Below are 12,685 nucleotides of genomic sequence, written 5' to 3'. Positions count from 1 at the left end.
TGTAGGGGGTGTCAGAGAGCACATTACCATATGATTGATTACTAATATTAATTTAATCTCTCTGTGGTTATGAAATCTTACTTTGGGTCCAGGATCTCCACCTGGCCCGGGTGGACCTGGTCTTCCTGGACGACCTGGATCTCCCTGAGAAGAAAACGAGGAGTTGTGACACCTCAAACCAATATGACTAATTAATGTCAATTTTTCTGTAATTTATCAGGTACCTTGTCTCCCAGAGCCCCTGGAAGACCAGATTCTCCAACATCCCCAGGATAGCCATCAGGACCCTGTAAAAACCACATTCACCTGTTAATAAACTTGCATAGCACAGGTATCTGTTACAAAAACAGAAAAGTCTCACACACCTTGTCACCAGGGTCACCTTTGCAGCCAGGAGCGCCAATCCTGCCAAGTTTTCCCTGTTAAAAATAGTCATTTTTATTTTAAATTTACCTTTTTAATTTTTTCTATCCACACTTCACTATCTCACATTTACTAAAACAAACCTTCTGCCCATCTGTTCCATTTCGGCCAGCCATTCCTGCAACACCCTGTTAGACAAAGAATACAAATGTTTTAGAAATATTTCAAAATACATGCAGCATGGAAGATTCTACAAACAGAGCAAAATCTAAAATAAAAATAAATGGTCTAAGGAACTTACCTTTTTCCCTTGTGCTCCAATTTCTCCCTGAAAACAGATAATTTGCATGTCAGATTTTTGGTAAATGATCAATATGCAAGCATACTTATAAGATTTTACCAATAAATTTGAGAAAAGCATACCTTTTCGCCTTTGAGACCAGGCTCTCCCTAAACAAGAAAAAAACAGCACAGTGGTTACAAATCAAGTGCAGGACTGACTTCATAAGTTAATTAGATGTACACAAATCTGAAATTGTTTAAGAAAACTGAGCATTTAACACAATATTTATTTAGAAATTACAAAAAACAGAGAAAAATACAATTATATATTGTCAAAGCTATCTGATGTTCTCTTCCCAACTTATCAGTTAAAGCCAATCTTAAAATAACCAAATATATGCAGATTAATTGGCCTGACCGATACAAATTAGTCTATGACTAGACATTTAATTGCACCTGAGGAACGTGAAGAACTTACTTTAGGTCCAGGATGTCCAATGGGTCCCTCAATACCTGGATCTCCCTGTAGGTTTTGACATTAGTTAATTTAAACATTACTGGCACGAGAGCCTCACTGAATGCAACTTAGATGTAGAATAAGATGGTTGAAATGCAGTATTTTGCAGAAATGCATTCATGAGAGCCATTACTTACAGGACGTCCTCTTGCACCTTTAGGGCCGGGGATGCCGTTATCTCCTTTAGCGCCCTGTAATAATCGAAGAAGTGTTAAGTGAAAAGAAAAACAGAGTGAAGATTTTTGTCAGTGCTTTTTCAATCCAATTTTGTTTTTTTAGATACTCACTTTCTGTCCCCTGTGTCCTGGTGGACCTGGAGGTCCGGGAGTCTCCAGACATTTCGCAGAGTAGCACTGGAAAATAAAGATGAAATTGAATTAGAAATCAGACGATACATTGTAATGTTTTTAAAAAAAATGCATTTTTAGAAGATGTGTTGTTAAAAATTGGATAAAGCTATGAGGAGGAGTATCAAAACACATATGTGACCCTGGACCACAAAACCAGTCATAAGGTTAAATTTGACAAAACTGAGATATATACATCATATGAAAGCTCAATAAATAAGCTTTCTATTGATGTATGGTTTGTTAGTATAGGACAATATTTGGCCGAGATACATCTATTTGAAAATCTGGAATCTGAGAGTGCAAATACATCAAAACACTGAGAAAATCACCTTTAAAGTTATCCAAATTAAGTTTTTAACAATGCATATTACTAATCAAAAATTACATTTTGATATGTTTACAGTGGGAATTCTAAAAAAAAATCTTCAAGGAACATGATCTTTCCTTAATTTCCTAATGATTTTTGGCATAAAAGAAAAATCAATAATTTTGACCCATACAATGTATTTTTGGCTATTGCTACAAATATACCCCAGCGACTTAAGACTTAAGGTTTTGTGGTCCAGGGTCACATATATGGACAATAAAGTCCTTTAAAAATGCTTTAAACAAAATTCTTGGTAGAACATTTATGAACCTATCATACTCTCTTACCTATTCAAAAAAGAAAGGTTTTTATTGAAATGAATGGCTCCTTGGACTTAATAACATCGATGGACATAACATCTATCTTTTCATTCTACAAAAGGTGGAAAAGGGTTCTTCAGGTTGAAAAAAAAAAGTTATTTATACTAAGAAAAAAAAGAGTTCTTTGAGGAACTATTCACTGAAAGGTTCTTTGGGGAACCTAAAAATGCTTCTTCTGTTTCATTACTTAGTAAACCTCCTTTAGAAAACTCTTTTATTTTTATTTTTAAGAGTATATAATGACAGCTCTGAGGAAAAGTGATGCAACAAGTTGGCAACAAATGAAAAAAAAATCATTGAAATCAACAGATGTCAGTACACTAATGTGGATCTCACCTCTTGATAAGCCAGATGAAGCTGTAAGAGAGAACAAGACCAAAGGAAGATTATTATAATAATAGTCCTTAGCTCACAACAAACATGAAGTATTAAATCATGTCTTCACCATCAAATCTGTCTAAAAATCATCCAATATCTTAATTGGGGCTGTCACGATTCCTTGATTCAATTTGTGTACTTGATTTAACCGGCAAAATACTGGAAGTGGTGCATTTCACAGAAGAGAATCCAAGAAACGCATTATGAGACCGTTTCCATGGCTGCATGATATATTAAACCCAATTAAAAATAATAATGAAAAATGCTATTTTTAATTCACAAAGGCTATGATTCAATTAAATAAATATGTGATGCAGGTTTAATATGTGCACTTTAGTTATTTACACGCATGCATGTTTCTCAGAGCAGCTCTGTTCACAGTAAATGCTGCTCCGCACAAACAATTAGCATTTCACGAGTTCGCTCTTACATATAATAAACGGCGTAAAAGTTAAGCGTGTTTGGCGTGCTGTCCGGGAGAGGGCTCCGAGCTCGGTAGTCATTCCCGAGCCCGGGGCACTCCCCCTGCCCAGGGAGAGGGGTCCGAGCCTGGCATTTGGCCCGAACCCAATATCGCTCCCCCTAGCTGGAGGTGAGGAGAAAAATAAAAAGGGGGGGTGGGAGGGATGCTGAAATCAGAGATAAGTGAAGGTAGGACTGCTTGGTTATTTAAAGGGACAGTAGTGATTGGATAGGGAGAGTGATTGGATAGGGAGTGTGATTGCTGATGGTGAATTGGCCGTGTTAATTATCTGCGCGAGCTCCTCCCGAAATTTGTTAATAAAACATCACTTATATGTGTTGAACATCTCAAACTCCATCAATGTGCAACATTTTGACAGTAAATCATCTATAAACCTATCCAAACACATCAATATCTTTCTCAATATGCTAACTGTTCATCGCGATTTCAAAATTAAAGCTCAAACCCTCACTTTTTCATGTCCACAAATTATAAGAAATGACACTTGCTGTAGCCTAAAAACAGTCGTCGTTTGTTATAATGCATAATGTACCTTGTTTATACTGTTTATTATACAATATGTTTTTAAAAAGTTTGGTTTAATAAAACCATATGATTAATTGCTTTTGTTACTTTATTTGAAGTAATTATTATTGCCTCATTGCTATTATATATGTATTTTAAGTAATTTTAAAGGCTATTGTTTGCATAGGCCAAAAAAATAAATTACAATTATCCGATTACTCGATTAATTGGCAGAATAATCGACTGATTACTCAATTATTAAAATAATTGTAGGTGACAGCCCTAGTCTTAATTTCAGAGCATTATCCCACCGCATAATGTACATTATTTATTATGTTATTAATACAATATGTCTTTTAACACTATGATTTAATAAAACCATATGATTACTTGCTTTTGACACTTTATTTGAACTCATTATTATTGCCTCATTGCTATTATATATGTATATTAAGGCTATTGTTTGCATAGGTCAGAAAAACTAATTATAATAATCTGATTAGTCAATTAATCGTCAGATTAATCGGCCGATTACTCAATTACTAATATAATCATAGGTGACAGCCCTAATCCTAATTTCAGAGTATTATCCTACTGTATACCCAAAAGAAAATTATGAAAGGCATTGCATTACCATAGTGTCATAAATGCGATCGATTGTTGATTTCACTATGAGTGGCCGCACTCCCGTGAGATCAACCGCCATGTATTTGTTACGAAAAACTCCAGCGGGTGAGTTAGCGATCTCCCTGAGTCCCGCTTCCTCTAGGTTCCTGGATGATGCAACGGAGAAGATCTTAATGAATTCATCACGTGCTCGTTCCGCCGCCACTTTGATCCCACCACATGGGTTTCCTGTCACATGACCATCGGTGATGATCACAGCGAACCGTTTTGCATTGGGTTTGGATGGAAAACGGACCAGTTGCTGGGTCATGTTGGTGATGGCGCAGTCAATGTATGTGCCCTTCCCCAGGTACTTGATTGGTTGGAGCTTCCTGATGAACTCATCTTTACTGGTGATGCCGCTAATGATCTCCTGCCGCTGGGAGAAGTGAAGGCCTCCCACAGACCAGGTGATCTGAACTAAACCTTTGTAGTTAACTTCTTCTAGTTTCCTAGCAAAAGAGGCAGTGAACTCTTTGATGCTTTCTACCAAGCTGCCAGGTGGGTTCTCCTGCAGAGCTATGGTCTCAGATGTGTCAATGACAAAGTACAAGTCGATTGGGCATTCGGCTGGTTCTGGAGAGGTAGAACACAACATCACTACACAACAAGTCATGAAAACAACCTAATTATAATATTAAAGATTTTTATATTTATTAAAATGATACACCTTGATTCAAAAGAATGGGGTTAGCAAGACTTTTTTTTTAAACATTTTTTTTTCAGCAAAGAGGCATTAAAATGATCACAAGTTATGACAATAATAAGGAAACATATTTCCGCCACTGAATAAATAATTTAAAAAAATTCAACTTTTTATCTTGCAATTCCGACAATTCTTGCAATTTTACACAATTCTGAATTTTGAGTTATTAGGTCTGAATTGTAACATATAAATTAGTAGTTGTGAGAAAATATCTATTCTTTAATTTTAAATATTGATCTCACAATTGCTAGTTTATATCGCACAACTTGATGAAAAACAAATCTGAATTGCTAGTTTGTATCTCGCAATTCTGACTTCATAACTCGCAATTACAAGTTTAAATCTCCCAAGTTTTTTTCTCGCAATTGTGAGTTTATATCTTGCAATTCTGACTATAACTAGCAATTGCAAGTTTATATCTCGCAGCTCTGGCTTTATAACTAGCAATTTTGAGTTTATATCTCGCAATTCTGACTATAACTAGCAATTGCAAGTTTATATCTCGCAGCTCTGGCTTTATAACTAGCAATTTTGAGTTTATATCTCGCAATTCTGACTATAACTAGCAATTTTGAGTTTATATTCCGCAATTCAGAATTTTTCTTGTAATTGCAAGTTTATATCTCGCAGCTCTGGCTTTATAACTAGCAATTTTGAGTTTATATCTCACAATTCTGACTATAACTAGCAATTGCAAGTTTATATCTCGCAGCTCTGACTTTATAACTAGCAATTTTGAGTTTATATCTCAGCAATTCTGACTTTATGATCTGGAATTATAGCTTTATATGTTTGCAATTCTGAATTTTTTTTCTTGCAATTGTGAGTTTTTATCTCACAATTCTGACTTTATAACTTGCAATTACGAATTTATATCGCTATTGACTTTATAACTCCCAAATACGAGTTTAAATCACGTAATATTGACTTTTTTATAGCAATTGCGAGTTTGCATCTGGCAATTCTGACTTTACTTCTAAAGAATTGATTGCTTTTTTCTCTCAACTGTTTTTTTTTCTCACAATTGTAAATTTAATCTCGCAATTCTGACTTTATTACTTGCAATTTTGAGTTTATATCTCGCAACTTTGACTTTATAACTCACAAATACGAGTTTAAGTAGTGTAATTTGTATTATTTTTTAGCTATTTCTTTGTATATTTATTCTACAGCGTAAATTGCACAAAGCTCTACCTCAAACTACCTCAAACTGCAAGTTGATTACTGCTACTACTTGCTAAATACTGACTAGCTATTTCTTTGTATATTGCAATACTGACTTAATTTCTCAGAATTGTGCGTTTATATAATGCAATTCTGAAAAAAAGGAAAAATGTAACCTCCCAATTGCACAAAAAGTCAGAATTGTGAGATTAAAAGTTGCAATACCTATTTTTCATTCAGTGGTGGAAACAGGCTTCCATACAATAAAGACATTAATGGTACAAAAATGTTTTTAAATAAATCTTACTTTCTATTCATCACAGAATCCTATAAATGTCAATAACGCTTATTTGTGTCTTTAAATTATTTTTTTATTTAGCAAGGAAGCATTAAATTGGTTGCAAGTGACAATAAAGACATTTTTAATGTGGTAAAAAAAATGTGGAAAGATTTTTTTTCTGGTTTTCATTTATTCCTGTGATGGCAAAGCTGATATTGCAGCAGTCAATACTCCAGTCTTCGGTGTCACATGATCCATCAGAAATCATTCTAATATGCTGATTTGGTGTTTAAGAAACATCTCTTATTGTTATCAGTGTTGTGCTGCTTAATATTTTTGAAATAAAAAATAAAATAAATGTAATGAACAAATATGCATATATACAAAAAATGCATATTAATCAATTTCTGAAGCGCTTACTCACTTGCGCAAGGAGTCTGGCTGGCCGGAATCTGGCCCTGTATGAGAACGACCACACACAACAGGAGGAGGATCGACCGTCTCATCATCCTCATTCTCCTTCCTAAACAGACAAGAAAACAGGATGTGTTGACCATGATCACAACACAACATGCTTTTCATTTGTGGACATCTGTTATATTCTAACAGGATTTATAAAACATAAAGATGTAAAGGATGTAAAGATGCAAACAGGAAGAAAGCAATGTCTCTAAAGCACCAGAATTTGGGGAATGTGACTATTTACCACTTTAAATTAAAGTACTCTGAGTTTGAAATACTAATAGTTTGAAATACTCTTTAAAGTTTCGCAAAATCTTTTGCATCAGTTCAGTTGCATTAGCCATCTAACATGGGCCATACAAACTGCTAAACTGGTAAAAAAGATAGAAATGTCTTAGATATATTATAGAAATGCCATGTTCAAAGAGAGTTTAATGTCAAATGGAAACAGTAGTTGGAATCTGAATTGAATTAGCCACACCCATAAGCAGCTGAATTGAACATGGAATTCTGGGAAATGAAGTTCATAAATGGTAAATAAATCTAAATGTAAGGCCTATAAAACATTTTCCTTTTTTTAACAATGCTGTCAAACAACATTCAATTCTATTTTGTTAAAAATGACATGTATCGAGGTTATATGAATTCATCATTATTTTACACTTCTTAAATTCAAATTCAGGAATTTAAATTTTAAAAAATATTCTCAATTCAATTATGAATTTCACCAAACCTTATAAATCACACAAAACTAATTCCATGATTTTAGGCCTATCTACAATACATTCTTTTAATTTTTTCATAATAATAATTTTCAATCTGGACATTTGCTTACAATACGTATAAAAACCAAGGAAGCCAAAGATTCATCAACTGTTCGTAGAATAAGAACGTTGCCTAAATATTATCGATCTGTTTATTTTGTAATTTTAAAACACGGAAAAAATAGCATTTTGTTTCATGAAATTTCTAATGTTTTTTTTTTTTACATTGCTTTTGAGTGTGAGAATAAATAAGGGCTATGCTTAACATTACCTGAAAAGACACTTATGATTTATTCTACAGCGTAAATTGCACAAAGCTCTACCTCAAACTTAAATTTTAAGGTTTTTTTTTTTTAATGCAAGTTGATTACTGCTACTACTTGCTAAATACTGACTACAAATCTGCTGTTTACATACTTGACGAATCAGACAACCATTCTTTAAATCAAAGTTTGAAATGTTGTTATTTACCTCGTAGCTGGTTAGATTGGCTCACGTCTTATAACCCTTTGGTTAAAAAGTAAAGTCCTTTCTTAACTTTTTTTTTTTTAAATCACTATGAGAAAAGTAAATGGGTACTACTTGTTGTGAACAAGTACTCATATTTCCGGGACCAAAGCAACTGGACAAAAAAAACAAAACAGGCATGCATTCTATTAGCTTGAAACAAGGGTGTGGCTTAGCTGCCCGGAAGTTGTTTGTAATTGTTTGGATACACCAAGTCTCCATAATAATTCAGTTTTCATTTTGCAGTTTTAATGGAATTATTAATGCCATTATTCATGTTTGAATTATTGTACAGACTGCTGCTGAATCACTATACAGATGCAACACTGGTCAAAATGGACCAATCACAGCATGTTTGCAACTACTGTATAAAGATTACCTAAAAATAATATACATTTTATATAGATTGCTGGGGTTGGTTTTCATCAACATGTCAAATATCAATCACTGGAATAGATTTAAACAACTAGCTTAGTATATCAAATGTGTCCAATAAGACAAAAGTGACTTCTAAGCCCTCATTCTCCCCCTAAAGTAAGAAAAATGTTGTCTCAGAGGAAACGGTTATTTGTTGGTTAGTGTTCTGAACAGATTATCTGTTCAACGAATTGAGGTCATATTCTGTCTAGAGCTCATTTTAGTTTGTCTGATGCCAATTCATACTCACCAACACTACTCAACTCTCAAAACATCTTCAATTAAACTAGCTGATTCAAACCAGGCTTCATCTGAAGCAATACTTCAAAAGGTTGTATTTAAAACCATTATCTCAGCTAGGCCTTCATGTTTATTCAAATCAGCTGATATATGCATGCCATAAAATAAATCAGAAATATGGCCTTTTCCCACAAACATCTTGTTATTCTTGCAATGCCATGATGAAGTGCTGTAAATAAGTATAATACATATATTGCTAATACTATATATGCATTACTTAATAGTTAAATGTAACTTATATTACATTTTATTACATTAGGTTTCAAGGTCTCATACTGATTGCACCATAACTCCAAGTAATTAGGGCCCATTAGACAATATGCATGATATAAAATATACAGTATACGAAAATATAGTAATAATCTAAACTCATACAAAATACAAAATACGTTTTACAAACACTCTAAAAGAACAGCAGCACGCATATGTGACATAAAGGACTAACTTCGACATTGAATACCATGATTAAGTGCATGCAACACACACTGAGTTGTGAATAAGCAAATAATAAAGCATGCAAAAGCGAATTGTTTTTTAACAAATTTAAGGAGCAGGTGAGAATTTACAGATTATTGAATAACCGAAACACTAAGTGCCTAAGCCTAAGCATTTCCAAACTTACGCTTTTCAGACACAGAAACGCACTGCAAAGTTATATAAAAGTCAGTGATCACTTACCCACCCAAGATCAGAAAATTTGAAGAAGTTTTCGAGCGCTGATTTATGTTTCGGGTTATCGAGCATACATTCCGACCTAGGTGAAGCAGAAATCGGAATAAAGTCCAAAATAAGGGATGAAGTGAGAAGCCAAGCTGCAGAAGAAGTTTGCTCTGCGCTTCTCCCAGCTTGAACTGAAGTCTCTCCTCCCTCCTTAAACAGCGCTAAGCCAACCGCGCATCCGTGCACTGTTTCTTACGCCCGCATGGCGGCGCTGTGCATCCACACTGATGGACTACACTCCCACTCCTCCCGATTTTGGATGGATATCTGGTGATAAGAGGAGGGGGTATTTGGATCACCCACACGTTCACATAGACCAGAATAAAGAGGACATTTTATTGAATTATATTTATTTTTAAAAAACGTGTGTGCTGAATTAATAGCGGGAATTCTCACATGGCCTTTCGTCTGTGGAAGTACGTTAATGAAACGCATATCCCAGGAGCATCTGTTAGCAAAATGACCAGTCCGTTTTCAAAGAAAACAAGAGCTGTTGGATCTTTTTAGAGTTCTGTTTTTAGTTTCCTTGAAAATTCATGAGAAAATCACTGCCAGATGTTGTTAATAAAGACGTTAAATACTCTGTACTCATTTAGAGTTGAACTTCATCAAACTGACAAAAACGATTTGGTCAACTAACCTTACATGGATGCGCAGCCAAGCCATTTTGGCGATACTCGGATGTAAACAACAGCATGGATTGCACATTTACACTGCTAATTTATGTTGTCTAAACCAAATGCGTGGAAGCTGCTAAATTATATATATAGAGAAGGACTTAGTAAGCAGGAAATGGTGCGATATTGTGACAAATTAAAGTTAATAGGTGGTAAAAAATACATGCAAGCAGTTTAATTAACATGTTAGCCTAATATTTCACCTACCTGACTGGAAGTGATAAGAACAAACACGAATGTTGTCAAGATTCTTGCCCTGGAAATCCTGGTTTAGTTTGGTCAACCACAAACGCCTTTGGTTCCTCAGACAGTTTTTTGCACTCTTCTCCTTGATTTGTTATAACCTTTCGTAGTACTCCAAATATTTTCCCATATTAGTACAGCCTGAAACATGACAATAATTGACCATTTTTAGCAGCAATAATCAGCAAAAAATACAAGTTTCATTCAGTTCAGTGGCATTAGGGTGAGTGAGACACTGCGGGTGACCCAGCTAACAATTTTTGGTTTCCAGAACATTCTGGGAACGTTTTTGGTTCCCAGAACGTTCCCAATGTTCCCTATTGGTTAGCCAGGAAAGTTTTCTGTATGTAAATAGAACATTCCCTTTAGGTTAGGGAAACTTTCTGGGAACCTACCGGAAACGTTCCAGGAACGTTCTCTTTAGTTCTCTTTATTTACGTAAAGAAAACTTTCCTGGCTAACCCCGTTCTGGGAAGGTTCTTTTTAGGTTATAAAATTAAACCAAAAATAACCTGCATGGAACGTTCTGAGAACGTTCTTTATAGGTTATTAAAAAGAGAACCTACAGGGAATGTTCTGGGAACGTTAGGGGAACGTTCTGTGTTTGCTAGGGAATAGGGTAAAAAAATAAAAAAATAATAGTTCCCATCTTGCTTACACAGTTGATTGATTACAATAATTGCAAACATTATTTTGTATTACAAGTTTTCTAAAATGTTAAGTTTAAATATTCAAATGAGGTATTATTTAATGAAATATGCACTGATTTGCATACATTTCTGGTGGAGATTTATGAATCAAACTCATTTTGAGAAAACTGCCTTTAAAAATATGTATTGTAATTGAAATCTATTGACACAAATAGATAAAGTGCTATAAAAGAAACACTTAAGTGTCTTTTGAAGGTTGAAATTGAGACAGTTTTTCACTACAGGAGTTGGAAATTGTACCTAATTAGTATTAAAATAATGTCAGAATGTCAAGAATTTTAATGGTCATAAAAAATAGCTTAATCTTCATCTGCCAGATACACTTTCTAAAATTTTTTTGTTATTTTACTTAGAAATATGGACCTGGACATGCTCTCAGGAGACTTCATGAGCTTCGCTAATTTTTTTTCAGTCGTCTATGGTTAGAGCCATGGTCGTTTCCTTAGTCAATTACATAGCCAAGCACAACAAAGTATTTCCAGTTGTAGACATGTGACAGAGTGTGCATCAGTCACGACTGACAGAGTTACTCCACTGAGTCACCTTTACCAAATGATATCTTCATAAACATTCATATTCCAGTAAACCGTCCCTTAAACCCGAGTGTACACACACCCAACAAATGCACACTTAACGGTCTCGTGCTGAATTGTATGCTAGCATTCATACTACAACAAAACAAATATAAACTTCAAAAGCAATCATATGGCACCACATGAGGAGAGGAAATTATGGATCATCTCATCATGCCCGCCTGTATGCCATGTGTCTAGGGAGATACGGGGTGGCTGGATTTGGGATTTCCCCCTGTGTGGAGAGAGAAAGGCGAATATGAGAGTGAGAGAGAAAAGAGAAAGAGATCTTCCACATCCTTTCCAAAGTTTCACAGAATGTCATATCACTTGGATAAATATCCCTATGAACCCAGGTTACATAAGATAGTAAAGCAGCACAGGAAGCCCTTTATATTCCAGATGTAGGAGGAACAGAGGGGAGAGACATACATATGTGCTGTAATAAATTATTTTAGATTAAATGAGCTATAATATACAGGAAATATAATAGAACATTCAGAACTATTTCATAACTCAATGGGAAAGTGAGCAAAACATTCTTAAAACATTTTATTAATTTGTACATTTCATGGGTGTGGCTTCCGGTCTTTTCCGTATCCAGCTATTTTTAGATGTTCAGAAAGCTAAAAATAGTTTTTCCTGTTTGATATTTAAATTGGTGTGTCTTTCCATATTATTTGAATGCATTATCTTAATTATGAACATGCTGGTTTGTAGTGGAAACAGTTTTACTATTTACTGTACTGTGGATATAGTTTGTGTCCTACCTTCAGTGTTAATCTGTGGGATTTGTCACCTGATTTTTTCGTCCGTCATTAAAAAAAATATTTATTGTACCTTTTATTTCACATTTACATTTGTTCCAATCAATAATCCAAATAGCAAACACAAAACGTTCCCCTAACGTTAGTTTTTAGTTCCTGTTTGGT

General features: G+C 34.6%; 1 protein-coding gene across 4 annotated transcripts in view; it reads right to left on the bottom strand.

Moving 5' to 3' along the window:
• The window catches only part of col6a2 (collagen, type VI, alpha 2), a 29,453-nt gene extending 19,765 nt beyond the window's left edge, over window positions 1-9,688 (bottom strand). Inside the window, exons 1-13 of one of the 4 annotated variants that reach the window (XM_073825711.1) lie at window positions 9,510-9,688; window positions 6,806-6,904; window positions 4,200-4,831; window positions 2,536-2,556; window positions 1,450-1,515; window positions 1,300-1,353; window positions 1,124-1,168; window positions 787-813; window positions 665-691; window positions 507-551; window positions 366-419; window positions 225-287; window positions 82-144 (exon numbers count right to left, since the gene is read on the bottom strand). In XM_073825711.1, coding sequence (XP_073681812.1) covers window positions 82-144; window positions 225-287; window positions 366-419; window positions 507-551; window positions 665-691; window positions 787-813; window positions 1,124-1,168; window positions 1,300-1,353; window positions 1,450-1,515; window positions 2,536-2,556; window positions 4,200-4,831; window positions 6,806-6,896 — 1,188 coding nt within the window. In that variant the 5' untranslated portion in view covers window positions 6,897-6,904; window positions 9,510-9,688. The remainder of the gene's footprint in view (window positions 1-81; window positions 145-224; window positions 288-365; window positions 420-506; window positions 552-664; window positions 692-786; window positions 814-1,123; window positions 1,169-1,299; window positions 1,354-1,449; window positions 1,516-2,535; window positions 2,557-4,199; window positions 4,832-6,805; window positions 6,905-9,509) is intronic. The other 3 variants (XM_073825713.1, XM_073825712.1, XM_073825714.1) reach the window with 3 other exon arrangements.
• Window positions 9,689-12,685: the final 2,997 nt, after the last annotated feature.

The sequence above is a fragment of the Garra rufa genome, chromosome 20 (assembly GCF_049309525.1).
Source record: "Garra rufa chromosome 20, GarRuf1.0, whole genome shotgun sequence".
Classification (NCBI taxonomy): Eukaryota; Metazoa; Chordata; class Actinopteri; order Cypriniformes; family Cyprinidae; genus Garra; species Garra rufa.
Note: the sequence above shows the minus strand (reverse complement) of the source record. Positions and strands in the feature narration are given on the sequence as shown.